The 25,721-nt window shown below is 59.2% G+C and overlaps 1 protein-coding gene across 1 annotated transcript in view; it reads right to left on the bottom strand.

The window, feature by feature from the left end:
* COL5A1 (collagen type V alpha 1 chain) overlaps positions 1 to 25,721 on the bottom strand; it is a 150,733-nt gene that overhangs the window by 25,558 nt on the left and 99,454 nt on the right. Inside the window, exons 29-47 of the mRNA XM_081802663.1 lie at positions 24,443 to 24,487; positions 22,714 to 22,767; positions 20,326 to 20,433; positions 19,557 to 19,610; positions 16,982 to 17,035; positions 12,550 to 12,594; positions 12,387 to 12,440; positions 11,552 to 11,596; positions 11,065 to 11,118; positions 10,099 to 10,152; positions 7,377 to 7,430; positions 6,549 to 6,656; positions 5,794 to 5,883; positions 5,645 to 5,698; positions 4,264 to 4,371; positions 1,980 to 2,087; positions 1,042 to 1,095; positions 131 to 184; positions 5 to 32 (exon numbers count right to left, since the gene is read on the bottom strand). Coding sequence (XP_081658789.1) covers positions 5 to 32; positions 131 to 184; positions 1,042 to 1,095; positions 1,980 to 2,087; positions 4,264 to 4,371; positions 5,645 to 5,698; positions 5,794 to 5,883; positions 6,549 to 6,656; positions 7,377 to 7,430; positions 10,099 to 10,152; positions 11,065 to 11,118; positions 11,552 to 11,596; positions 12,387 to 12,440; positions 12,550 to 12,594; positions 16,982 to 17,035; positions 19,557 to 19,610; positions 20,326 to 20,433; positions 22,714 to 22,767; positions 24,443 to 24,487 — 1,225 coding nt within the window. The remainder of the gene's footprint in view (positions 1 to 4; positions 33 to 130; positions 185 to 1,041; positions 1,096 to 1,979; positions 2,088 to 4,263; positions 4,372 to 5,644; positions 5,699 to 5,793; positions 5,884 to 6,548; positions 6,657 to 7,376; positions 7,431 to 10,098; positions 10,153 to 11,064; positions 11,119 to 11,551; positions 11,597 to 12,386; positions 12,441 to 12,549; positions 12,595 to 16,981; positions 17,036 to 19,556; positions 19,611 to 20,325; positions 20,434 to 22,713; positions 22,768 to 24,442; positions 24,488 to 25,721) is intronic.

The raw sequence follows: 25,721 nt of genomic DNA, 5'->3' as shown, positions 1-25,721 counted from the left end.
TGGCCGCGAGGGCCTGGCTCGCCATCGGCTCCCTGCAGGAGAGAGTGGGGTGTGGATGAGGAGAGCTGCCCGTACCCCACCAGCTCAAGGGGCTCGGGATGTAGAGAGGGCCCTGAGCACAGATACTCACGGAGGGGCCTGGCTGTCCGATGGGGCCCTGTGGACCGGTGGGCCCGGGCGGACCCTGTGGGGGAAAGACAGAGATGCGGTTGCTTCCCGGATCACAGCGGAGACCCAGGGGGACCACGGTCCGAGGCCATCAGCTCAGCCCCCGTGTGTGGCGGTCCAGGGAAGAGTCCAGCCCAATGTCGAGGACGGGTTGGGGGGGGCGGCCACTGTGCATCATCTTAGCTCCTGCCACACTCCCAGGACATGGGCCCCAGAGGCCCTGTTTTAAAAACAAGGCTGGACACCGGGCGGCTCGCCCACGCAGAGCTAGGACCCGACTGGAGTCCACGCCTAGCGGTGTGACGCCGGCCCCCACGCGTCCCCACACACACTCCAGCGTTGGCACAGGCAGCGAGTGAGAGAGGGAGGCAAGGGGGGGCCGGAGAGCACTGCCCTCGGGGAGCACGCCCAGCACCGGGCAGCAGGAAGGCCCAGCTGTGCAGCCAAGAGCACGCAGGCCCCCACTACCAGGAGGGAGCCGGCAGCCAAGGGACACACTAGGACTTCCGAGCGGACAAATGAAGAGGCACCGGTCAAGGTGCGGCTCTAGCAGGGTGCCCGCGCCCTGAGCGTCGCAGGGCGGCCGTGACCCAGGCCTACGGAACCCAACACCACACAGTCGACACGCCCCCCCGGCTCTATTCAACGAAGCCTGCGAATGCTTCCTGCTCGTCCGTTAGTGAGAGATCCACTCAGATATGAACATACGTGTGCATCTATGCACACCCCCCCGAGGGCACATGTGCATGCCCACCACCCACACACGAGTTCCAGCGGGAAAGGAAGCCCAGCAGCCGTGTCCTGCTACGGGCTGCCGATGTGGTTGGGTCAAGGACACCGTTAACCCTGTGGTGAGCGCGCGTGGCCCCGTACCTGCTCGCCCTTGTCCCCCTTGCTCCCCTTCTGTCCAGGCTCCCCGATCTCTCCCTGTGGGAAGACGAGGAAGGTCTGTTAGCCCTGAGCTATCTGCATGTTATCTGCTCCCCGTAATTAATTTTTCTTGGGGATTAAGATTAATCTCCTCTCCAGGCCGGCCCGAGGACGTTCCTAGGAAGAGACGTTTCCATAAACTGAGTTGACTTCCCTTCTAATACCACAGTGAACGGGGCGCGAGGCCTTGAGCTCACACAGTACAGGATTTTAGTGGATCTGAGAATCACAGTGAAAATATTTACTTTGTCAAGCGGGGGGCGTGCAGAGCAAGGCGGTAATGGGATAGCTTGGCTACTGAGCTCCGGAGCAGTTATTAAAGCCTCCGCATCCGCTGTGCGGAGCTGCGCCCCGCCCCGAGAGGAGGTGTCCCGTGCACACAGGTGACCCAGTCGGAACGGTCACCGGAGAGCCGACATAGACGGAAGGTTAAACCACAGAGCTAAGTTTCATTGTCCTCACCGAATGAGGGATAAAATATAAGCTCCCACAGTAACAGCGCTAGAATTATAAAGCAGGCTCCCAACAAAAGGGGGTCTGGGATAATTCAAGTGAAGACATTTAAAAATAGATCCTGAGTAAAACCTCATTACATCGGCTCCACACTCAGAACTGACGTGACGCATCGAGAGCGGGGAGGATTTCTGCTGCTCGGGCCGCCAGCAGCGAATGTCCCGGGCAAAGGGCAGCACGCACGGGCGGGAGCAGTTTCCCAGTGCCCCCCGCACGCCAGAGATCTCATCTATCACCGCGTGACTGTGAGCTTTTCTGAAATCATGCACCGGGCATGCAGGGCGGGCCGGGGTCCCTCGGCAGCCAGCACCTGCCGGCCGCGCTGTGCGTCGTCCGCAGGCAGGAGGACCCGTCCCAACTCTCCTTACCTTGTCTCCGTCTTCCCCAGGGGGGCCCACGGAGCCAGCTGGACCGGGGAGCCCCACAGGACCCTGGAGGCCGTCTCGGCCAGCTGGGCCTTGGGGCCCTTTCTCGCCCTACAGAGGAGAGAAGATCCCCAGTCAAACACAGCTCCATCGTGGAATGTCCTGCCACCAGCTCGTCGCCCCAGAGAAGAGGGGCCCACGGGCAGGGAGCCAGCAGCCTGGGCCAGTGACCCCTGTCACAGTCCCAACAGATTTCAGCCAGCTACGTGGAGGGTGACTCTGAGCTGAGCCTGGCCCCCAGTGCCACCCACTTCTCGTGCACCACTGTGTTTTATCTGTGCCTGTCCTAAAAAGAGCACTTCTTTTAGAAATGGGGAAACCGAAGCACAATTTGTGAACAGTGGAGCCGGGATTCAGCCCAGCCAGCCAGATTCCTGAGCCTGTATGTGGGATCATCTATGTTAGCGGCCAGGAGGGCCTGAGCTGTGGCCTCCACCAATGCTCTTACCCTTTCAATTCTCTGCCAACACCCCCATGCCAAACAGGTATGCACACACCCATCTTTCTTTTCTTGTAATTTTGATTCATTTCCCTTGTAACTGCCCCTGGTCATCTCAAACATCCTTACTGAGGCCTTGCTTTGCTCAGTTTTCCCAATGTCAGAATCTCTCTAGGAGCGCAGAACAAAGGGGTGCGTGTTGGGGGAGGGACATGGGAGATAACACGTGCACTCGGTCTCGGGATCTAAACGCGGCCAGCATGTACCCGGACGTCACTGCTCCATCTCATCCCTTCCTGCCCATATGATTCACTGCCGGCCCCTCAATTTCGTTCCTGTCGAGATAAATTTCTACCCTAATGAAGCCAGAAAATGCTCAGGCTAACTCTGGCTCGCCTGGAATCTTCCCATCCAATGTTACTGGTCAGGTCAGCTGTGCTTGGAGACACCTGGCCTTGTCCTCTCTCCGGAGCTATTCGGGGAGAATGACAAGCTTTCAAGTGGATAGTGCAACTCTGAGAGGTTTCTGCTCAAGTGTTTACTCTCCTGAAGCAACAAACCTAACTGTTTGCAACCGAATCTGCATGCGCTCTGTGCACATCGAACGCCCCATAGAAGGCGGGTTTCTGGCACCAAGTTCTACTGGATCGATGTCCAATGGCCTCAGTGGAAATGATTAGATGCCATCAGAACTGCCGATACCAGACTGAATGGATTCTTGGTGGCGTAGACACTCCCAGTGTGGTGTCAATGGGGAGCTCCCGCCTGGGGACGGCCACCGGGCCGTTCCCACCCGTGAACCACCAAGTGAGGAATGTCTGGGGAAGACTGTGTCTGTCCAACAGGAATCCATCAGCATGGGTGTCCGAACTCCACTGGAGATCATCTATGTGCACATTTGCCCTCTCTCCCCCTGGAACTCTGCTCATGCTGACATCTGAACGCAAAATGCAACCTGGAGCTGAAATTTGTCTCCACGACCATTTGAATGTGGGGCAGGTGGGAGTTTGCAAAATCCTGCGGGGGAAGCCAAACACGGGACAGGAGCACGTCGAGGCAGTAAAGGATATTTTGTGGTGATTCGGGGGAAAGCGCTTGGCAGAGGGCAGCTGTTGGCTTCCCAAGAGGGAAGTCTAGACAAGAAGGGGCCCATTAATCTCCTGCGTGGAAACTGAGGCTGGGGCGGGAGGTCTCCCAACGCCTCCACACTTGGCTGGGCCACACGTGTGGTCACTGAGTGGTCGGCTATTGGGGTCCAGGAAGAAGCTGCTTTTCCCAGCACACGCCTCCCAGCCCATCTGTTCTCCATTCCTGCCCCCAGACCAGCGGAGGGGGCTCCCATCCCAAACACCCATCCTCCTCACACCAAGACCAGCCTGGCTCAGGCCGGCCGGAGGGGCTGTGCACACAGCAGGCAACTGGGACCTGCCCACACATGGTGCCCAGAGCCCAGACCGAGGCCAAGACTACACCTGGACACACGCTGTCCCCAGCCCGTCCCTCTGTGTGCACATGCCGGCTCACAGACGCACAGGTACGACAGGCTGGGCCTTGGCCAAGATGCTCCCCAGTACCCCTCCAGCTCGGGTGACTCCCTGACAGAAGCCGGCCAACCCTGGGAACCCACCCTTGGACTCAGTCAGGACGCTGGGAACACACACACTTTCCTGGAGGACAAGCACGCGCTCCACCCACCTCCCCCATCCCGCAAACCCCCGGAGCACACCTGCCTGTGGCAAGGATGGAGGAGGCTGGCGAGGGCCCCTGAGCCCCCAAGGCAATACTCACAGGAGCTCCTTTCTCCCCAGCTGGCCCTGGAGGTCCTTGGGGCCCGGGTCTCCCTGGGATTCCGATGGGCCCAGCAGCACCAGCCGGGCCTCTCTCGCCCGGAGATCCCTGTGGTAGGCGAGAAAATGGTTCATTTCCAAGGCTCTCAAAATGCATAGATCCAATTTTCCAAAGCGCCACCAGGTCCTCCTGCTCACCCTCCCTCCAGAGCCCTCAGTAGCTCCCAGGGCCCTCAGCAGCACAGACCACTCAGACCAGCTCTGGGGTTCTCTCAGCTCCCCACTTCCTATAATCCCAAGCACATTCCTGCCTTTCCCCCAGGGTCCGAGAACACATCCTCCTTAGGTGCTCCCGTGGGATGATCTCCTCGCCTGGGCTCCCATTCTGGGGCCTGCCTGCCCACAAAGGGCTCCCTTTCTGCCCTGCTCCCCCATGTTCTATGGGCGAGGCTCAGCCCCGGGAGCACCGCCGATGGGTGGGAACCTGGCCTAGTTCAAGGGTCAGCACTGAGAGGCCACAATTGCCTGGGCATCATTCCGCACTGGCCTTTATTGGGAAGAAAGGTGACATTTCAAAGAAAGGCCTGGCTTCCCAGCTGCCATCTCTGAAATGATGCATGACTCAGTTGGGGAAAGGTAGGGTTATTTTGTGGTCTGCGCCCAGACCCAGACGGGGGCCGGGGCAGCTCCTACAACCCCCCATCTGGGCAGCAGAGTAGGGGCTGTGAGATGGGCCCCATCTGAAGGGCGGGGAGAGTCACATTTCCGTCAAGTGTCAGCCCAAGTGTCCGGGGCAGGGTGGACGCAGCCCCGCCTGGCCCCAAGTCCCCCAGGCCACAGAGGCAGCTCTGGGAACACTGCGTCTTCAGGGCTCTCGTAGCTGGACTCTGAATGCTGGAGGGAACTTCAGGTGACAGCAACACTCATAGGAGCCCCCAGGGCCCTCAGCTCTGGGGATGGACCTGCACCTGCACTGGCTGAGCTCTGCGTGGGCAGCCCAGGCATGCGGGCCATCCAGCTCTCGAATCCACGCTCAGGGGCAGGAGAGATCTGTGCCCCTCCGCTCCGCCCCCACAGTCCCTGGCCCACACCTACACTAAGCACGTCAGCGCTCCTTGCCCCTCCGAAGTCATGACGGGACCCCGAGGCCTTGCCTTCACACCGCCCATTCTCCGCCTGCCCTCACAGTGCGTCCCTGGCTTGTCACCCCGGCTGCCAGCCCACGGCCCGCCGTCCACTTCCTCCCATGGCCCTCCCTGGACCCACAGAGGGCTGGGGCAGATGTGCCTGCTCTCCTGACCCTTGGGACCCGTGTCTTGCCTGCAGACTAGGTTTTGAGGAAGAAGATGGGAGAAGAGGTCTGTGCTGGCCACAGTACTCACCGCGGGGCCTGGCGGGCCAGGGGGGCCTTCACTGCCTTTCAGTCCAAGTGCGCCCTGCAGGGCAACAAGAGTGTGGCTGGGGCACTGTGGGGACAGGCCCCCGGGCTGGGCGGTATCCCGCTCCATCCCCTGCCCGACCCCTCACTCACCACTGGGCCAGGAAGCCCTCGATCCCCAGGGAAGCCACGTAACCCAGGAGGGCCATCTTTCCCAGGGAGGCCGGCAGGACCTGGGTCACCCTGAAACCAGAGCCATCGATGAGTTTCTGAGCGATGCCCAAGACCAGGGTAGAAGGGGCCGGGGCGGGGTTTCCTCCCCCAGCTCCTCCCAGGGTCAGGTTGGAGCAGGGCCGCCCCGGACACAGGCTTCAGAAGGAACCTGCGAGTCGTGAGTGGACTCGCTCGCTGGCAGGTCCGCGCACAGGAATGCCGCCTGTGCTCACGCCCGGGACGCACGTTCCACGGGCTGGCTCCGCGTGTGGTCTGAGGACAGACTCCATCCCTCCGGGACCACGGTGGGTTGAGCGGCAGCTGAGGGCCCTGTGGCTGTGTTGCCCCCACATCTACACTTTGCATATTTTTGGGGTTCCCCATAAGACTGCTCGGGTAAAGGAAGGGTGGCAGCATCACCCAAAATGGACTCATCACCCAAGTCACTGGTTCCAAATATCTTCCAGAACTTTCTCCGGGGCCGAACATGGGAGCAGAGGGGGCCTCCGACCAGCACACCCTTGGCCTCCTTTTCAAACTCAGAGGGCCCTCTCGGGGACTGGGATATACGCCTGTCGTGCACACGTGTATACGCGTATTTTCAGGACAAACGTGTATTCCAGTGCATATATGTGTGCAGGAGAAAACTTCCCTCAGGCAAGTCTGGGCCGGCGTGGAAGGCCCGACCAACTCACCTTCGTCCCTTCTTTCCCGGCCAGGCCCGGGAGCCCCTGTTCCCCGGGGGGGCCTGGGGGCCCAGGGTGGCCACGCTCGCCCATCGGACCAGTTTCTCCCGTGGGACCCTGTGTGGGAAGTCAGCATCAGCCACAGACATTTTCAAGAGACATGCCAGGGAGCAACCTTCTCTTCCCAAACTAAGGACAGCCGGGGCCGTGGAGGCCAAGGGCCCACCAAACCCCACGCTGCTTTTCGAGTCTCTTACTTCCCGCAAAAATCCAGAAGGAAAAGAGCAGAGCAGACGGGGTGGGATGTAAGGGGGAGCTGCGTGCCGTGAGGGGGGCCAGATCGCCAGACACGAGGTGGGCAGCATGCCCGCGTTTCCTGCAGTCCGTGGCCGCAGCGGGTCAATATCTCATTTACTGCTATATTAGGTGGGAGCTTGCTGCCCGGTTTTGCTGCTTGAAGCCATCGGTCCCGGCTGCACAGGCTGGGGACGCTGACCGGAGCCGGGGGCGGGAGGCCTGAGCGGCTGGGGGGCAGGCGAGCAGGGAAGAGTGGGCCCAGCGGGGCCCTGCCCAGGAGCCAGGCCCGTCCTGGCCGGGCCCCCACCGCCCACGGGCCCTCTTTGCTCTGCCTGCTTGGTTCTCGCTGACTGTTCAACAGACCGTCCCCCATTCTCCCATCTGGTTCCCTGTGCGGAGCTCAGCTCTGAATGTTAACAAGCCTGTGGGACTCAGGATTCTCTAGGAGCTGCACCTACACCTTCCGAATCCGGGGGCACCTCCCTGCCGCGTGGGCGCACGACACAGATGGCCAGTGAAAGCCAGGGGCGCGCCACTCACCTGAGGGCCGACGACGCCCGGGGGTCCTGGGGGGCCGGTCTTGCCTTGGAAACCCTGTGCGGAGAGTCAGCGCCTGAGCTGGCCGAATGGCTCCCATCAGAAGGTTCGCGCCCCAACCCCCCGCCCAGGGCCCCAAATAGCACTGACTCCCGACTTCACCCAGAGGGCCCGCTCTCCTGTTCCATTTGCACATTAATTTCATGAAGATAATGACGCCAGACAAGTTCGCTTCACTAGCTGCTTTTTCCGCCGCCGTGTTTTTGTGCTGAGAAATATATTTTAAAACCGTTAATCTTTATAATGTCACTAAGTGTTCATTTTCCCAGCAGACTTGGTGCCATTTCTCAACCTCTGGAAGCTCGACTCGGGAGCTACCTCTGGGCCGTTTCTCCCTAGCGGCTCTGTGAGCCGGTCCCGTGTGGGTCGCTATCGCCTCTGCCGAGTGACAGGGGACCTCACGCGCCCCTGGGCGTTCGTGGAAATCAGGAAACAGCGGGGGCTTGCTGCTTTCGTGATCCAGCCGCTGGAACGTGCCGTGAGCTCGATTCCAGGGGAGTTTCGCACTTCCGCCTGCACACTGCTCGTGGGCAACAGCCCCGGCTTCACTGTGGACGTCCTCTGTGCTATATGCACTCCCTTCAAGGGGAGAGCGGGCTGTGGAGAGGAAGCCTTAATTTCTGGGCGCATCTACAGAGCAGGCACGTGCCGACTCGGTGCCACCTGCAGGTGCCTTGTGAGCTGGAGAGACGCGCGGACGTGACACCCGGGAAGCCGCGAGCGGCAGCTCCAGGGTCTGCAGAGGGAAGTCTGAAGCACCAGCGAGACCCAGAAGGCGAGTGGACCTGCCGTGTGGCTGATGGGCAAGGGCAGGCCCCTGCATCCCCGTGAGGACGGCCACCGCGCTGCCATTTGCAACTTCACGCTCTGCCGCTGGGCCGTGGGAACCTGTGGCGGATTCCGCGTCTCTGCAAATTCTCAGGGAGCTCTTCTCTTCAGGCCCAGGGGAGTTGCACGCCAGGCACATACATGCCCATTTTTAAAGCAGAATTCTTTGTAGGCAGCGTTTACAGGGTCAGAAACAAGGGGTGGGGGACAGGTTGAGGGCACCCCCGCTTGGAGGGCCAGGGTCGAAGTGCCCAAGGGGAGTGTAAAGGCAAGAAGGGCCTCTCTGTTTGCCCCACGGGCAGGACCTTCGCTGGCTGCTAAGGATGGAATCGGTCTCCAGGCCCTTGCCCAGAAACGGGCTTTGGGTTCACATCCACAAGTATTGCTGTCTTGTGTATCTATTTCCTTAAGAGTGAAGTCAACACTCCAGAGAAGACCCTTCTGGACGATGTGTCTGGGCCCCATGTTGGAGCCGTCTGTCCTGGCCAGGTCCGGAGACAGGGAGCCCCCGTGTCTGCGAGGGCAGCCAGGCACGGCATGGAGGCTCCCTGTGCTACTTTCCCAGCAAACAAGCAGCTTAATTATTCTACCAGCCTCTCTTCAGGATAAGTCAGAGGGAGAAAAGCACACACTTGGCAAAACCTTCTATCTTGTCTCCTCGGAACAGCATTAGAGAAAAATATGCAAAGCTCAGATGAAATGTTTTAGTTTTTCTCTATAAACAAAAGAGCAAGCGAATCTGCATTTGTCAGCCAGCCTGCGCCTGCAGCAGAACACCGGGAAGGTGTAATTAAAAGAGGTTTCATCACAATGAACCAGAGAGACAAAGGGATTTTTTTTTTTGAGCGAGCACCAAGATGTTAAATCTGGCATTCAAAGTCCCACTGGACGCAGGGACCCCATTTGCTGTGAGAGCCTCTCAGAGATCTGTGGCCACAAAAAAGCTGCGGGGACACAGGGGTCTCCCAGCAACCTCCCCCATCTATCTGGTGACCAGGAGGTCCCCAGCTGTCTGAGCCTGGAGCCTCAAGGTCACAGGTGTACCCCACCATGCCCTCCCCCAGGACGCCCGCGGTGGACATGGTGTGTTGGGTCAAATCCCAGGAAGTGACCTTATTTCTGAAAAATGATTTTGGTCCCAACCGAAAACGCCCAGATGACACAGCTTGCACTGGGCTCTTCTAAAGGGAAGGGTAAGGTGGACGGCGGGCACGGGGCGGCAAAGCGGGGGATCGTGAGCATAGCTGAATGCCCCCTGCCTCCTTGAAGGAGCCCTGCACGGCCCCTGCCACCAAGCCCGAGGCCGGAAGCGCCCGGAGAGAGGAGGCTGGGCCCGGCACAAGGCCCGCGGCCCTCCTCTTGCAGCTTCCCGGAATGACGCAACGGACTGCCACAGGGCCCTCCTGGCTTCCTTCTGGTCCAAACTCGGGCAGCTCGTGCAGGGCTGCACTCACGACGGTTTTACTGAGCAAGAGGAGGTCGGCTGCACACGGCTTCAGTGTGCAGATGGCATCTCATTTGCCACGACGGTTTAAAATGTGGCCTTGGACCACAGTTGCTAGGACAAGGTTGAGGCCGGCACCTGCCTCCGGCACCCACAGCTGCCCCAGGCGCTGTCCCAGGGCCTGCCCGGGGCTGTCCGCAGACCGGCTCACCCCAGGTCAGCGGAAGACAGCCCAGGGCTCAGGGGCCTTCCCGAGGCTGGCCACTCTCTCCCAAGCCCACGGGGCAGAGGAGGTGGTGCCCACGTGCGGGGCTGTGGGAGAGGCCGGGCCAACCCGCGTCCCCGTGTCCCCGTGTCCCCACGTCCCCGTGTCCCCACACCGCCAATACTCACGGTCTCTCCTCTCTGTCCGGGGTGTCCCGGGAGCCCGTCCTTGCCCGGGGGGCCCTGAAGAAAGAAACAAAGGGAAGAAGTTTCATTCGGTTCTGAGAAGCATGCCCCTTTGGGGTTTAATGCCATCCCCGGGGTGGGGGGGTGATCATTTCAGAGAAAATTCCTGTAACAATTTGTCACAGCACCTGTGTGTCACCTCCTAAACCCTCACAGCCTTCCTGAGGGCCACTCTTCACCTCCCGGGGGGGAAACTGAGGCAGGCAGCACTGGGACCCAGGGCTGTCCTGTCCTGATGGCTGACCTCCAGGCATATACTATGCCTCTTCTGAATTAATGAAGTGTGTCCCCCAAGACACAGGTTCAGTCTTCATCCCCCACTCCTGTGAAGGTGACCTCACTTGGACACTGGGGCTTTGCTGACGTCATCAAGTCAAGACGAGGTCACTAGGGTGGGCCCTAAGCCACTGACTGGTGTCCTCATAACAAGATGGAGGTTTGAAGACCCCGAGAGGCCCAGGGAGGAGACAGCCACATGAGGACGAAGGCAAGATGGAGTGAAGGGTGCACAAGCCAAGGCCGGCCAGCAACCATAGAAAGCCGGGAGAGGGGCAGGGGACAGTCTCCCCCCGGAGCCCCCAGAAGGAACCAGCCCCGCCAACTCCTTGATTTTGGACTTTTGGCCTCCAGACTATGAGAGAACGCATTTCTGCCATTTTAAGTGACCGAGTCGGTGGTAACTTGGCACGACAGCCTCCGGATACTCATACTGGGCCCCACTAGAAGGTCATGTTGGTCTCAGTGAGAAAGCGGTCCACACTTCCAAAAAGCAGCTCTCTCCAGCCAGTTTCCCGGCTGACCCCCCCCACTCCACCGGTCCACTGGGAGGGGCCTGCATGAAGCCCCCAGGGAAAGCAAACGTCTCCAGGAATCCCTGCACCTGCCCAACATGGAAAACACGTTACTTACAGGGGGGCCCTTGGGTCCAGGGAAACCGGTGGGTCCTTGGGGTCCGTTGGGTCCCTGGGGACAAAGCACAACCAGCTGAGCACAGAAGTCCTTTCCCCAGTGCATGGGGGCCCAGCGCCCCCCACCACTGTCTTCCCGATTTGTGGGTTCCCTGAGCAAAATTTCTCTCTGCTCCCCTGGACCCATTCTCCATTTATTCCAGCCCCATCCTCACCAACATGTAAAAGGAGGTCAGGCTGGGGAGCTGAGGGGGCCAGCACGGGGCCGAGGGCCCAGGTTCCTGACGGCTCAGCCACCTCTGAGTCCCAAGACCAGGGCCAAGGGCAGGGGATTGCCGACTTCAACAGGCAGGAGACTTCACTCCCAGTGAAGGCTACCACTGACCTTGAGGGAAACCCTCTCCTCCAGCAGGGTCAAAGGCATGCCTCCCTCGCCCCCAGCCCACCCTGGGAAGAAATGGACAGGGACATTTCCCAGAGATGCTCACCCGTTCACCCGGTGGGCCGGCCGGGCCATCGCCTCCAGAGTTGCCCTAGGGAGGGAGGGACAGAGCAAGAAGGGCTTTATTATTATCCGTAGTACTGCTGCTCTCGGCAGACAGACTCAGGCCCATGACATGGCCAGGATCAGAGTCACAGACGGCCGCATCCGCGAACGGGAACGCGCTCATTGCGGAAGAATGCACGGTGGCCTCTGGTGGGCACATCCAGTTAGCCTGGGGGCGGGCCGGCTCTGCACCCCGCCAACCAGAAGGCCCCCGGCCCCGGTGGGAACGCACTTGGGAGCGGCGACCCGGCGGGACAGGGAGGGCCTGCGGGGCGGCCGTGCGTTTCTATACGGAGAATCGGGGGAGTTGGCGACAGTCCCCTTGGCGGGAAGTGGGGACGTGTGAGACAGGCTCAGGTCCTCCCCTGAGGCAGAAGAACTTTCTTTCAATTTCTGGCAAAGCTCTCTCTATAGCTTCCAAACGCTCTTCAAGAAAAGAAATAGGGCCTCCCCACCAGAACTGGATGGTGGGGTACCCAGATGGTTTGGCATTTGTGCGAAGCCCGGTGCACCCAGCCTCCTAGGGCCTGAGGCTGCCGTCTCGGAGGTTCCAGTGTCGGGGGCCCTTCCTGCCTCTGCTCTCGGGGTCAAGGCACATGATTCCATTCAACCTGACCTGTCCGAGTGCTGTTAGACCAGCTCCTTCTTGAATACCCTCAAGGAAATGTCTTTTGTTTTGTTTTGTTTTGTTTCTCCAAATGAAAAGGCCATGATGACCCACAGGTGCATGATTGTGGGTAGCATGGCAGGCACCCCAGAAAACACTGAAAACCTACCTTGGGGCCAGGCTTCCCAGTGATGCCCCGGGGGCCTCGTTCACCCCGCGGACCCTGCGCAGGCAGGAAAGAGGCAAGGTGAGCTCGAATCATCCCAGCCCTCGAGACCTCCCTCCCCCTCCCACCGAGCGCTCCCTCTCCTGGAAACCCTGAGGGTGGTTACCGTCGGGCCTCGTTGACCCCGTGGTCCCGGCTTCCCAGGCGTGCCCTAGAACCAGAGAAGGGGCTGGTCAGTCGCTCGAGACACGTGCCATGGCCTGGGCGCTGGCCGTCTCCTGGGTTATGGGGAGAGCGCTCAAAGACAGAAGCGAGGAAGAGCCTGTCTCCTTATCTCTGCTTCTACAGGAGAGTTTTCAGGCCGAGGCACTCACTGCACATTCAATACACAGAGCTTTGTATTCCCACTCAGGCCTGCAGAAATCCAATTTTCTTCCTGCAGCCTGATGGATGTTTACCACCGCTATCTGGTTTCCTTTCTGCAAGTAGAGATGCCCCCTCCGCTCGCCCATCCACCCTCTCCCTCTCTCTCTCCATCTCTCTCTCCCAGCGGCGGGCGTGGGGTGGGGGGGTCATTATTGCAAGAGAAGAGAAGAACGTCAACCCCTCTCATACATAATTTACTTTTGCTACAGTTAAGAATATTAGCCATTAAATTTTCAACAGACTCCGCAGACAAGCAAACTTGCAACTCAATATATAAATCATATACCCAAAGTCATTTGCTTCTCTTCTAATAGAATTTGGACTCCTTTTTCTTGTTGTCGTTGTTTTGCATTTTCCAAACCACGGAAAACAGATGCGCTGCATTTTTTTTTTTTTTCTCTCCGAAGCAAAGCTCTGATAGCTGGTAAACACAGTTTACCTACGGCGTGTGGAAGCGGCAGGCTGAATGCCACCCCGGTGTCCCCACCGCCTCTTGACTGATTTTCCAGAATCTTATTCCACTTTCTAACGATAACACCGAAGACAGAGCTGTGTTGCTAAAGGCCGGCCACCTGACATGCCGCCTCTCACCATCTCTTGCTTGTTTGCTGCCAAGATGAAAACCACTTTCTGCAGCCTCCCATCTTGAAATGAATTTATGATGGGATAATTATGTTGCATTTTAACAATGCACTCTGGTTTCCCTGCTTTAATTATACGGCAATATCCTTTGGCTTCAAATAAATATTTGCATACAAAAATTAATGAGGCATTTGCTTTCTTCCAACGGTAGACTTTCACCAGTGTGGATGCCGGGGCCGGCCCTGGATGCTGCTTGATGTTTGTGGGTAGTGCCCCAGCTTCCACCCAAACCCCCACCCTCGGCCCCGGCCCGCTCTCGTCCCGCAGAGATGACCCACCCCGGAGCAGACAGCAGGGGAGTCCCAGCCGTGGTGCACCCGGGCCTCCCGGGTCTTCTTTGTAAACTAAGCCAAGACAGAGAGGCATGGCCGCTGGTGGACAGAAAGTGCCCCATCCACAGGCTCCTCTGTGGCTTGCCTGTGAGCGCCTGTCCTCACGTCCTCGCCGGGGAGACACAGGCAGCCCCAGAAACAGCCCTGTTCGAGCCGAGAAGCCAAACGCAGGTGGCGTCTCAGGACTCTGGTCCCCCTCGGCCACCAGCCCCGCAGAGCCGCCCTCCTGGTCAGCAGATGGCTCAGGATCGGGGAGGAATAGGCTCCGCCGCCAGCACCAGGAACTTCTGCTTCTCACCACCTTCCCCACGGCTCTCGTCCGAATCTCGATGATTTCCATCTGGGACTCTCAGGGAGGACGTTTTAAAAGCAGCCAGCGCCATCAGTCAAGTGGCAAGATCGTCAGTCAAGTGGCAAGATCGCACCGTGCTCCACGGGGTGGCTTTGAATCCCGGGGATACCACCCCTTCTCATCTCCTCCACCTGCTCACCATCCTCTCGTCCCTGGGACAGCCCCTGGCCCTGAGCCCCGCTCTGCCCCCCACTCAGGCCCGCTCCTCTCGGGCATCTGTCCGTCCCTGACCCCTGCCTACCTCCGCAGTGACCCCTCCCTGCCCATCCTGCTCTGTTTTGCTCCTAGCACACACTGCCATCTGCCACGCCATCCACTTTACTTACAGATTTGCCCACTGCCCCTACCTCTAGAAGGCAAGGTCCACAAGGGCAGGGACCTGGGCTTCTCCTGCTGTATCCTCAGGGCTCCAAGAGGACCTGGGACACGGGGGCAGAGGAGGTGCTCCATGATTGCTGTTTGAACGGATGGATGGATGGACACAGTGACAGGATACCAAGAACAACCCCACAAGTTGGTTTAGAAGGGGCGGTGACCAGCCGGACTGCCACAGCCCCTGGAGGGTTGAAAACCACAAGGGCACGGGGAAGGTCACTGCCCCTGGAAGACAATGCCTCCTTCCTTCCCTGGGGAAAGTTCCAGAATACAGACATCTCTCTCTGGAGGAGGCGCCCCGTGGACGTGCGTAATCAGGGCTCCTCTCCCTGCAGGAACATGGGTCCTCCGCCGCCTGTGGGGACTAGGGCATGGGGAGCCCATGAGCCGAGCAGCGAACGGTGCGGGTCTCTGCCAGGACGTGCATATAAAACCGCACAGGACGCTGGTTCGCTTGTGCGCAGTGCCGTCTCGGACGCTTCCCAGGGACAGATTCGGCCGTGTTCCTCCAGATGCCATGTCCTCTACTTGCCCCTGTGTCCCCAGCCCCCAGGAGGGGCACAGGGACTATTTCTCTCCCACGATGAGTGGACGCGCTGGCCGGTCCGGTTTGGCCGTGGCCCGAGCCATTCCCTTTTGTCAAAGTTCACATCTTTGTCATCCAGGCCCGCCCCCACCGCGGTGGCCACCGAATACAGATATCACCACACGCAAGCTGCAAAATCCCTGGAAATTCCCAGCGTAGATGGTTTCCTCGGGGCGTCCATGCTTCAGGGCCTGGGAACCACGAGCTCACCAGAGCAAGCCCCTGGCCCCACACTGCCCTGCTCTCCAAACACCTCAGTTTCCTCTGTGTCCCCGGAGACCCATGGCACTGACGCATGAGGACAGTGGCCCATGGGGGCTCGGGGCGGGGGGAGGGGACCCTGGCATCCATCCGGCCTTCTGAGCCCAGGGGTGGGAGGCTGAGCAGCTCAAGGGGCAGGGAGAGGGCAGTGCGGCTTGGACCAGAGTGCAGCCCCAGGTCGCCGGCCGGGCCTCCACAGCTCCACATGACCCAGCCCCACAGGGCCTTTATCCCTGGCCCTGCCAGGTAGACTCCTCCATGGACAGGGGTTGTGGTCAAATCACAAGACCGAATGCTGAATGTCATGACCCCCTTGGAGAGTCTCACTGCAGGGTGGTGTCAAAGTTCATGAGGCCTCCTCCAGCACAGGAACCATCCCCTTGTCACCCCACGCTTCCCAGTGCCCTCTGTGAGTATTCCAGAGGACAGCCTTCCCCAAAGACATCTGTCAGACTCTCCCTAAAAGGAAGAAGCAGATAGACAGACAGACAGGTAGGGAGGTGGGTAGATGAGGGATACACGGACAGACAGACAGGGAAGAGCCACACAGAGAGAGACACACGCAGATGTAGATCCAGACACAGACAGGATCTATGTGCCAATACACAGCAGAGAGACAGATCCAGACCCAGACCCAGATGACAACAGTGCCCCTGTGTTCGCGCTGGGCTTGCACCGAGAGCGGTCCCTTGTTCCCTTTTCTTGTGAATCGGGCAGACACGTTTGTTTACACGGGTTCGGCTGCCTTGACGTCTCTCTCTGTTTTCAGGAGAGCTCACGGTCTCCGCTCAAACACAGTGGGACAGTTCGGAGCAGGTGCTCCGAGGAGGTGCAGGCCTCCACCTGCGCCAGGAGCTCCAGTGTGGGGGTGGGGGGCTGTCCCAGGACATGCAAAAGCTGCAGTCCTTCTGAGGCCTGGGGTTCCCCCCAAGGCGTTGTCCGCACACATCTCACCGACCGGCCCCTCTGTCCCCACACGCCTGTGGATCCTGTGTCCCGAGGGCAGCAATCAGGCTGCATCATGCAAGCTCCCTGCGAAAAGGCCTGGGCCAGCAGGGAGTCAGGATGGTGCAGGGGGGTGGGGGGGGCATGGCTTCCCCCCGCCAGCCCCTCAGAACGCCGAAGTTCACGCTGACGACAGAGGGGACCACGGCGCACCGCACTGGGTAGCTGCCCTGTGACTACGGCAGCTGGGGAGTAACGAGGGGGAGGAGCTTCCTGAATTTGGATCAGCCCAGTGGGTGACATACAAAGAAGGAGGAAATTCCTTTTTCTCCTTCCCTTCCTTTTAAACTTAGCCTGGAGGAAAAATCACTTGGGTGGAAAGGGAAGAATCCGGGTTTCACTAATGACTGGAGGAGTGTTGGAGTGTTTATTAGAAAGCTCTATTCCCCCCACACGCTTTCCTCTCCTGCTGCCCTTCCTACCCCACCACCACCCAGCCCCATGTGCAGGAAGAGCCTCCGGGGCTTGGAGCCGAAGGCCACGAGCTTAAGGTCAGCTGTCTGGAAAGCAGTTCTGGCAGCAAAGTGGGTAAAAATAAACAAGACGTACTAGAAAATATACCCATTAAATACCAAGGCAGCAGAACAAGCCACCGGATCAGAGGTCAGGCTAGCCTTACCCTGCCACCCTTCTCGCCGTTGGCACCAGGAAAGCCAGGAAATCCAATAGAACCCTGAAAGAGAGGTAATTAATGAAGAAGCATGAGAGCTGGGCCAGAGGATGAGCCAGGCTGCATGTGCCAGGCTGAACAGCCCCAACACAAACTCTACCCACCTCCAACCCACCCATCCATCCACACACCCATCTATCCATCTATCCATCTATCCATTCATCCATCCATCCTTCCATCCATTCATTCATCCACCCACCCATCCATCCATCCATCCATCCATCCATCCATCCATCCACCCATCCATTCACCCATCCACTCACCCACCCATCCATCCACCCATCCACTCATTCACCCATCCATCTGTCTTTCTGTCTCCTGTCCATCCATCCATCCACTTACCCACCCATCCACTCACCCACCCATCCACTCATCCATCCACCCATCCATCCAACCATCCATCCACCACTCACCTACTCATCCACTCATCTATCCATCCATCCATCCATCCACCTACCCACACATCCCCTCATCCATCCATCCATTCACCCACCCACCCATCCATCCACCTATTCATCCATCCACCCACACATCCATCCATCCACCCGTCCATCCAACCATCCATCCAACCATCCATCCACCACTCACCTACTCATCCACTCATCTATCCATCCATCCATCCATCCACCTACCCACACATCCCCTCATCCATCCATCCATTCACCCACCCACCCATCCATCCACCTATTCATCCATCCACCCACACATCCATCCATCCACCCGTCCATCCAACCATCCATCCACTCATCCACCCACCTGTCCATCCATCCCCCCAGCTATCTATCCACCCATCTAACTATCCACCAATCTGTCTACCCATACATACATCATCCATCCATCCACCCATCCATCCATTCACCCATCCACTCATCCATCCACCCATCATCCATCCATCACCCACCCACTCAATAAATATTTCCTGAGCATCATTAGAGTCCAAATCTAAAAACCAAAGCTGTCTTAACCATGCTTCTCTTTTCTCCCTTTCTCTACACCCAGGTCTTCAAAACACTGGTATTTGGGAAGAACAGGGCGCACAGACTCCTGAGATGAACTGGAGATGATGTGTGAATCTCACGTTTATGATATTTTGTTCACTGTGCCTTGTTTTCATGTTTTGTCATCTTCCCAGAGTACCTCTAAATAAAGCATGGCAGCTTATAAAGTCAGAAATCAATGCAAATTTATGCACTGGCCGTAGCAACTAACAGCTATTTCTTTCTAGAGACCTACAAGGGGCATGTAGACAAAAGATGAACTCAGGACTTTGATGTGGCGAATATCCAGACACCTACCGGGTGAGCTTCCCGTGACATGAAGGCGCCCCCCCACCCCTCACATACACGGGAGGTGGTGACTATCTTCAGTGGGCCCCTACTCTCCACGTGCCTCAAAATCCTGACCCGAATGTGTGCTTAGACCAGGAAAAGCTCACAAATGTCCAAACCTTGCACTTTTCACGGGAGCTGAGCGTGGCCCACCGACCCCTACGTCCACCTGCCAATCCGGGCTGGAGACTGTCACAGATACCTGGCTGCAGGTCCCACAGAGCTCAGTGGCTGCATCCAGTCACTCCCAAGGACTTCCAAACCAGCCAGGCGGCTTCTAAGTTCTACCCTTGCCTTCCAAGGACACTGCCTGAACTTGATCCACACACCCCCAAACTTCTCTCGACTCTGCCCCCCGAGGGACATGTACTTCAGGAGAGAAAATCTGTCCATCAGCCCCTCTTCCTCCAAGACGCGGTGGGCACCACATGACAGCCACGTCCAGCGTGCCACTGTCGGACACTAAACAAATTCCTGCTTCACAGCAAACTGTCTCCCTGCAGATGAGGCGCGGCTCCTTCCACGGAAGGACTGCTCTTTCCTGAGCCAGAATGGGATACCCAGCAGGGCAGCCAGCCCCCAGGGCCCTTCCCCTTAATGAGACTGGGCCTGGAAGTCTGGAGAGGCGCTGAAGCCCGGGAAGCAGGACAGCAAAGATGCAAACCTGGGGAGACAGGGGCTCTCCTCCACCACCAATTATTCTCCAGTGCAGGCGGCTGGTTATTTTTTAAGGAAGAACCATGAATAATAAAAGCTGAGATTTGAAAAAAAACAATGTTTTAAATGATTTCCAAAGCCTCGAGGAGCTGTTTCACTTAAAGCAGAACATGATTTTCATATAAGGAAGGTTTCATCTCTCTTTGACACTCAGTTACAAGCAAATAACCTTCCAATCTCCAGGGTGAAGCAGAGGTGAGCGAGGCTGCACGGCGCTCGGTGTAGAGAAAGCAGCGGGCACAGGCACTGGGGACCCCGCGTGCAGCCCTCAGCTCCGGCTGCCTTTGCCCCATTCTCTGAAAGGCTCAACTAACCGTCCCAGCACCTCCTTCCAACTCGGCCAGACTAATGCAGAAGGCTGTGAACAGGGCAGAACTTGGGGTGGGGGGGACACGGTAGCCTCCCCAGGAACAGTGACCAGGCGAGAGGGGGCAGGGCAAGCAGGAGCCCTGAGAACACCTGACATGCTCATAGATTACCTTGGGCCCTTGTCTTCCTGGGTAACCCGGTAATCCCGGCACTCCGAGTTTTCCCTGGGGAGAAAGAAGGAGTTGCGTTATCTGGCCCGCACCGTATTTCTCGATCCATTTTCTCTGAGCGGGGAAAGCCGGCATGTGTCAGCAGGGGCCGGAGCAGGATGCGGTTTCCAAAGACCGAAGGACTTGGAGAGACCCCTGCCTGCCCCCTGGGATGGGTGTCTCCCGAAAATCCTGCCCTAACTAAAAGCAAAGTCCCCACAAGTAGAGAAGACACCATGGCTAAAGCAAAAGCAACTGGAGACCAATCTTCCATAAAAGGAACCCTTTATCTTTGAGATTCTGTTTAACCCTTTTATAAAAGAGTCCTAGCCTTGGGGCAAGACAGGGCGGATGTGTGGGGCACTCTGAGAGCCCACTCCTGTGCCAGGGCCGAGGGGGAGGGTGGGGCAGCCCCGAAGGGCAGCGGTAAGGACAGCTGTAGGAGTCCCCACATGAAAGACGAAGCCGGGGTTGCTGGGGCTCACAACCCAAGCTCTGGGAACCTCTGGAGGAAGGAGCTCTCCCAGGATGCTGGCAAAGTGCTCAGAAAGACCCAGCTCGGGACGAGAAAAGGATGGACCTGTCAACAGATAAATCCCTTGGGGAGGTTGGTCAGATCACGCCCATCCCCATCTGGGGGCCTCAGCCTGGCGGAGTTACAGGCTTGACAGCCAAGGCCATCAGGAGGGTCTGTCCCCGGGGGATGGGGGGAGCATCCCAAGTCACATACCTTCTCCCCAGGGGGTCCCAGAGGACCAGGGTCGCCATTCGGACCTCCGCGACCCTTCGGGCCTTCGGGGCCATCCTCTCCTCTAGGACCAGGGGGGCCGATTTCCCCCTGCAAGTCAGAAAAGAGAAGGTGAGGGAGAACCCCCAGTCTCATCCCCCACCACACGACTCCCATGGCCCTTCTGGGTCTGAGAGTCCAGGTCCCGTGTAAGACCGGGCTGTAGGAGCCGCTCAGCCCGCTCAGCCCAGCAGGCGGCTCAAGCAGATGGAAGGTGTTTGGGTCGGACAAGACCAGAGCAGCGTGCGGCAAGCTACAGGGCTCTGCTGAACGGCCACGCCGTCCCTCTGCACAGAGGTGGGTGGCTCTCTTCTCAACGCCACATGCTTCTGCTTCCCAGTTCCCTTCTCCAAACGAGCCCCTCCCGGGTGAGATGACCGGTTAACACGGGAGCTCTGAATCACTACTTCCCCAAATACAGCAGAATAGCAATGTGCAGGGGCCTGCTTTTTCCCTTGAAGGCCCAGGAGGCAGAGGGACAGACCACAGCCCCTGGCTGGGCAGCTGTCTGGGCATGGCTGGCACACAGAAGACCATGGCACATGTCCCAGAGATGGCAGGGTCCCAATACTGCCCCACCCAACTTGCCCACGGTATGGATGGGGAGGCCTGGGCCCAGACAAGCGCGAGGGTCTGGGGGCTTGCTGAGGTCAATAGCAGCACCCGGCTGAGCGCCCACCCTGGCTCTTTGCCCAGTGCTGAGTCTCCCTCTGATCGCTGGCTCCCAGGAGCAGCCATGGGACAGCTGTACCACCCACAACAAAAATGCGCACCGCACGGATGAAGACCAATAGCTTCCCTATTTGTAAGGTCCAGTGTGTCTGTAGGCCCAGGTCCCTCAGTTCCTAACAAGTGTTTTTCTCCATCAACAAAAGAGTCCTTCACACATTTACTGAGCACGTAGAAAATGCCCAGTGCCGGGTGGAAATTTCTCTCGGGGGGAAATTAAGACCAATGACTCCAGCTCCCTGGCTGAGGAGGGGTCCCGGCTCCCAGTCCCACCCTCACCTAATTCCAACAGCGGGCCCGCTCTCGGAGCCTGGCATGTGCCTGCCTATCGTCTTTAGTGCAATCTCTTTTGAAAATGCCTCCTCGTAATATGGGCCCCAAATGCAGGCTACTGCATCGTTAGAGACAGAATAAAAAGCACTTTGACCAGCCAAACAGACAGGCCCCTCCGATGTGGGGAGTCGGAGTCCTGTCACCATGGAGAAAGTTCTAGAACGGCTGTGTTTAGCAGGAACATAACTGGGACATAACTGTGAAACACATCTTTCTCTTTTATTCCTCCTCCTTTGATAGAAACCAAGATTGCTTCTGCCTTTGGAGGTTGGGACACCGCGCCAAGCGTGTGGGACTCTCACGCCCTGGCGTGTTCTGAAGAGGCACCTGCAGTCCCGGCTTGTCAGGGAATAATTTCGGCAGCCACGTGACAGCCCTGTGTCTGCTGACAGCCGTCGTCCAGGTGTGCGTCCGGCTGCCGCCGTGGCCGTGCCCACCGGGCGGCCCAGGCACCTGGCTCCCTGCTGCCCAGGCTTGGGCTCACTCTGAAGCTGGGAGGGAACCTTCAAAGTGCCCGCACCGCGGTGTGGCAGCCGCCCGCTCCCCGGACACTTCCTCCCGCGTCATCTGCATCACCCTCTCCTCATTTAGATGAAAACGCAGCCGGTGGCTTTCTGCTGGGCGCCTGCCATGTGAGCAAGCCCCCTCCTCCCCCAGCACCGACTGGCTTCCTCTGGAGTGGAGGTGAATTATTCATTAAAAAGAATGGGTTTGTTGCAGCTTCTGCTAGCCCAGGATGAGGTTACAGAACACAGGAGCTGCTCAGGGTCCTAAAAACACGCAAGAATGCTTGGCGGACCGAGATGCTGTGTGGGGGTGGGCAGGGACCCCGGCCCTCCCTGGTCAGAGGGCATGTCTGTAGCCCCTTCCCCTCTGCCCCCCACCACGCCCCCACCCTTCTGAGACAAAGGAACTGCTCTGCTGTCTAGAGTGTTGGCCGAAACATGACAAGTCTCCACCGAGCCACTGTGCAGGGTGAGGACATAGGGCACAAGGGCCAGATGACCACAGGTGACCCCAATAATGGGGGGTTAATACCAGAAGAGAGCCGCCAGGGCTCTGAACCAGAAATGAGGGGCCAGCGAGGGGGGGCATGCACAGAGCCAGGCCTCTGGGCCCCCAGCTGTCCCTGCCTGAGGGCCAGGAGCCCCCACAGAGGCTTCACCTAAGGAGAAGCTGTCCTGTGGCCCCAAAAACCCCAGCCCCGCCCCTGGCACCTCCCCATGGCCCCGACACCACCCCCTGCCCTGACACCCCCAAAACACTCACCCGATCACCCTTGATGCCCATGTCTCCTTTAAACCCAGGAAAACCATCTTCACCCTGAAAAGGAACAAGACAATGCCTGGGCTGCGTGAAAGAGCCCACCTCCCGGATGGCCTGTCCCCAACACTCAGCACAAGGCCCCCAGCAAGCACGGGATGCGCTGGGTGGGGGGCTTCTGAGTGCATGAGCCATCCCTCGTGAAGGGCGTCCCGCTAACCCTCCGCGGTCGTGGGGCCAAGCTCACGATCCGCGGCCCAGCGCCCCCTGCACAGCTGGGCATAGCTGGCCCCTGCGCCCACAGCTGCGTCCGGTCCGGGCATCGCCGGGGCCCAGTAACCGCTGACCAGCGAGCACCGGAGGGGGGCTGCAGGGAAGAGGCCCCACAGAAGCCAGGACCCGTGAGAGCTGTAGGCGAGGGAAGGGCCTGGGGCTCGGGCAGTCCTGCCGTGGGCCCAGGCCTCAGTGACACAGTCCTGCGTTTTCTGGGCCAGTGGGACACGTTCCTGCTAGTTGTGAATTTGGGGATTCACACATGTCAGTGGCCTGCTGTCCACTCGAGTCCCCACGGAGACACCCTCAGGGACCCTCAGGTGGTTTGCCCAGGGCCACCTGGCTTGCCCTTCTCTCCCAGGGTCCAGGCCCTGCATCCTGATCTCATTCGCCCATCCAGAGCCTGGTCCTCAACACCCAGGCCGGCCAGGGGCTCATACCCAGAGGGAGGCAGCTTTCTGGGACGGGGCGAGAACTCGTCCCTCCCCAGGCCGCCGTGACTCGGTTAAGTGCCAGGGACTCATCCGCAGCAGCTCAAAGGGTGCCACGATTCCGGGAGGTGGTTCCTCACCCCCTTCCCACCCCAGAACTGACTCAGGGACAGCGCAGGGACCCTCTGGGAGAAGAGGCCTGCCCCATGCCACCCAACCCACATTCTCTCAAGCAGCCCTGTCTCTAGCTAAAGGACAAAAGTGACAAGACAAACGTGGCGCTCCGGGGGCTCTGAGCAGCCCCTCCAACAGGACACGGGAATTTGGGGAGATGGGACCTGCTGGAGGGGACATGGTCTGCCCTGCAGGGAGAGTGCGTGGCCCTGACCCACCGGCCCTCCGTCCCCATGCTTCAGATGCCCCAGAACGAGGGCTCAGAGGTCTGCCTTGCCCTGGCTGCTCCCCAGAGGGAACTGAGGCAGCCCATCTGCGTCCGCGCCTTCCACCAGGCAGCCGGCTGAGCAAACGCACAGCATGGAGGGTCCGGCTTCCCTGCCATCCCCGTCCAGGGCAGCCACGTGATGAGCCACCTCAGGACTGGCAGGTGCCGCAGGGGAGGACCCATGCCTGGAGCAGCCGGAGGCCATGGGGGCACTGCTTTCCCTCCGCTCCCGGCTCCGCTGCAGCGTGAGGGGCTGCCCCTCCCCGGTGAGGCAGGAGTGGGGCGTGGGGCATCCATGGCCTCTGCAGGTGAGGGGCGGGCTGTGTGCTGGGCCAGAGCCATGGCCTTGGGCAGGGGTGCAAAGCCCCAGTCCCTCAGCCCCGCCAGGAGGGACACCCACAGCCTGTCCTCTTCGACTGGGTTTTCCTTTTGCAAACAGTCTGGCCCTCAGGGTGCGTCCAGTCCCTCCCGCTCAGAGGCCACAGCAGCCTCAGCTGCGTCCAGCACTGTCACGGTGGAGTCACCCGCCCGAACCCCGCTCTGGGCTGCGTGCGCCAGGCGGCCACGGCAGGAAGGAAGGGGCACTCACCTTCTCGCCCTTGGTGCCCTTCAGACCACGGATGCCATCTGCCCCCTGTGCAAACACAAAGGGAAGGGAGCGAGTCAGAGCCTCTCCGGAGCTCTCGAAAAGAAAGGGTCTACGCCCCCAGTACCAAGGAGGGTGAGGGCTCAGCCGCCCCAACCCAGGCAAGCTCCTTCGTGCTCCCAGTCTCAAAGGAAGGGCTCCGTGGGCTCCCAGAAACACCTCCCATCCTCGCACCCACGCGAGGCCCCCCGCGCCAGTGATTCCCAGATGGCCTCCACTGACATCCCACCCTCTTCCAGAAACATCTGCCTCTCTGAGGTCTGGGGAGCAGGTGGGACGCGAGGCCTCGGCATGTGCTCTGGAATCAGGTCCCGGCCCCGGCTCGGTGGCCTCTGACACGTCCCAGGTGCCTGGTGTCTCAGTTTCCTCATTTGGAAAGTGGGGGTGAAGACAAGCATTACCCTGTTACTGCTGGTGGGAGGGGAACGCCGGACAAGCCCCCAGGACGTGCCCCAGCACACAGTGTCTGCTCAATTACCAATAGTAATGCGCTACTGTCATTCTGTACTATTAATACACGATCATAGGTATAATCATGCTAATTACCAGTTAATAATAATAACAGCACTGCTGACAATAATCAGCTCAGGAGGTACGTCATCTCTGTGCCAAACAAGAACTGTAAGGAGGGAGGACACGTCCTCTTCCCTCTGACACCCCCCCCACCCCCTGTGCCAGCGCCGTCCCCAGGCCAGGTAAAGCCATCCGTGGAATGGAGTTAGGTGGCCTCCGCCTGCGCCCTCCGAGCAGGGAGCAGAACTGACCGCCGACTCCAGAGACCTGCTGCCCGCAGGACCCCAGAGAGAGGCCAGGCCCCCCATCTGGTTCCAGCTGAGGCTGCCACCAGGGCAGCAGGGCCACCTCCCAGGTCCCTCGGGTGGCCAGCAGCCCTCTTGTGGCAAGAACTTCACACAGACTGTGCGGTTTGCGCCTCTTCCCAGGGACTGAGGAGGGGGCCCTAAGCAAAGCTGGAGCCAGATGCGGAGCTCGGACTGGCCTGGGGGGCGTGGCCTCCCCTGGGGCCATCTGCCACCCAGACGCACCCCTGCTCTATCGGCCCCAGGCAGCCAGACATCTCAGGGCAGGGGGTGCACGGTTACCCCGAAACCCTGATGCCCTGGGGGCTGTGGCAGCAGCTTCCTCCCTCTTGCCACGCTGGTGGGGCGGGCTTCCCCTGCCCACCCCTCCCAGACCTAAACTTCTACCATTTCACGACCCAGGT

The sequence above is a fragment of the Leptonychotes weddellii genome, chromosome 14 (genome assembly GCF_054177405.1).
Source record: "Leptonychotes weddellii isolate Sample4059 chromosome 14, ASM5417740v2, whole genome shotgun sequence".
In the NCBI taxonomy this organism is placed as follows: domain Eukaryota; kingdom Metazoa; phylum Chordata; class Mammalia; order Carnivora; family Phocidae; genus Leptonychotes; species Leptonychotes weddellii.
The sequence above is the reverse complement of the archived record's forward strand: the minus strand, read 5'-3'. Positions and strand labels throughout refer to the sequence as shown.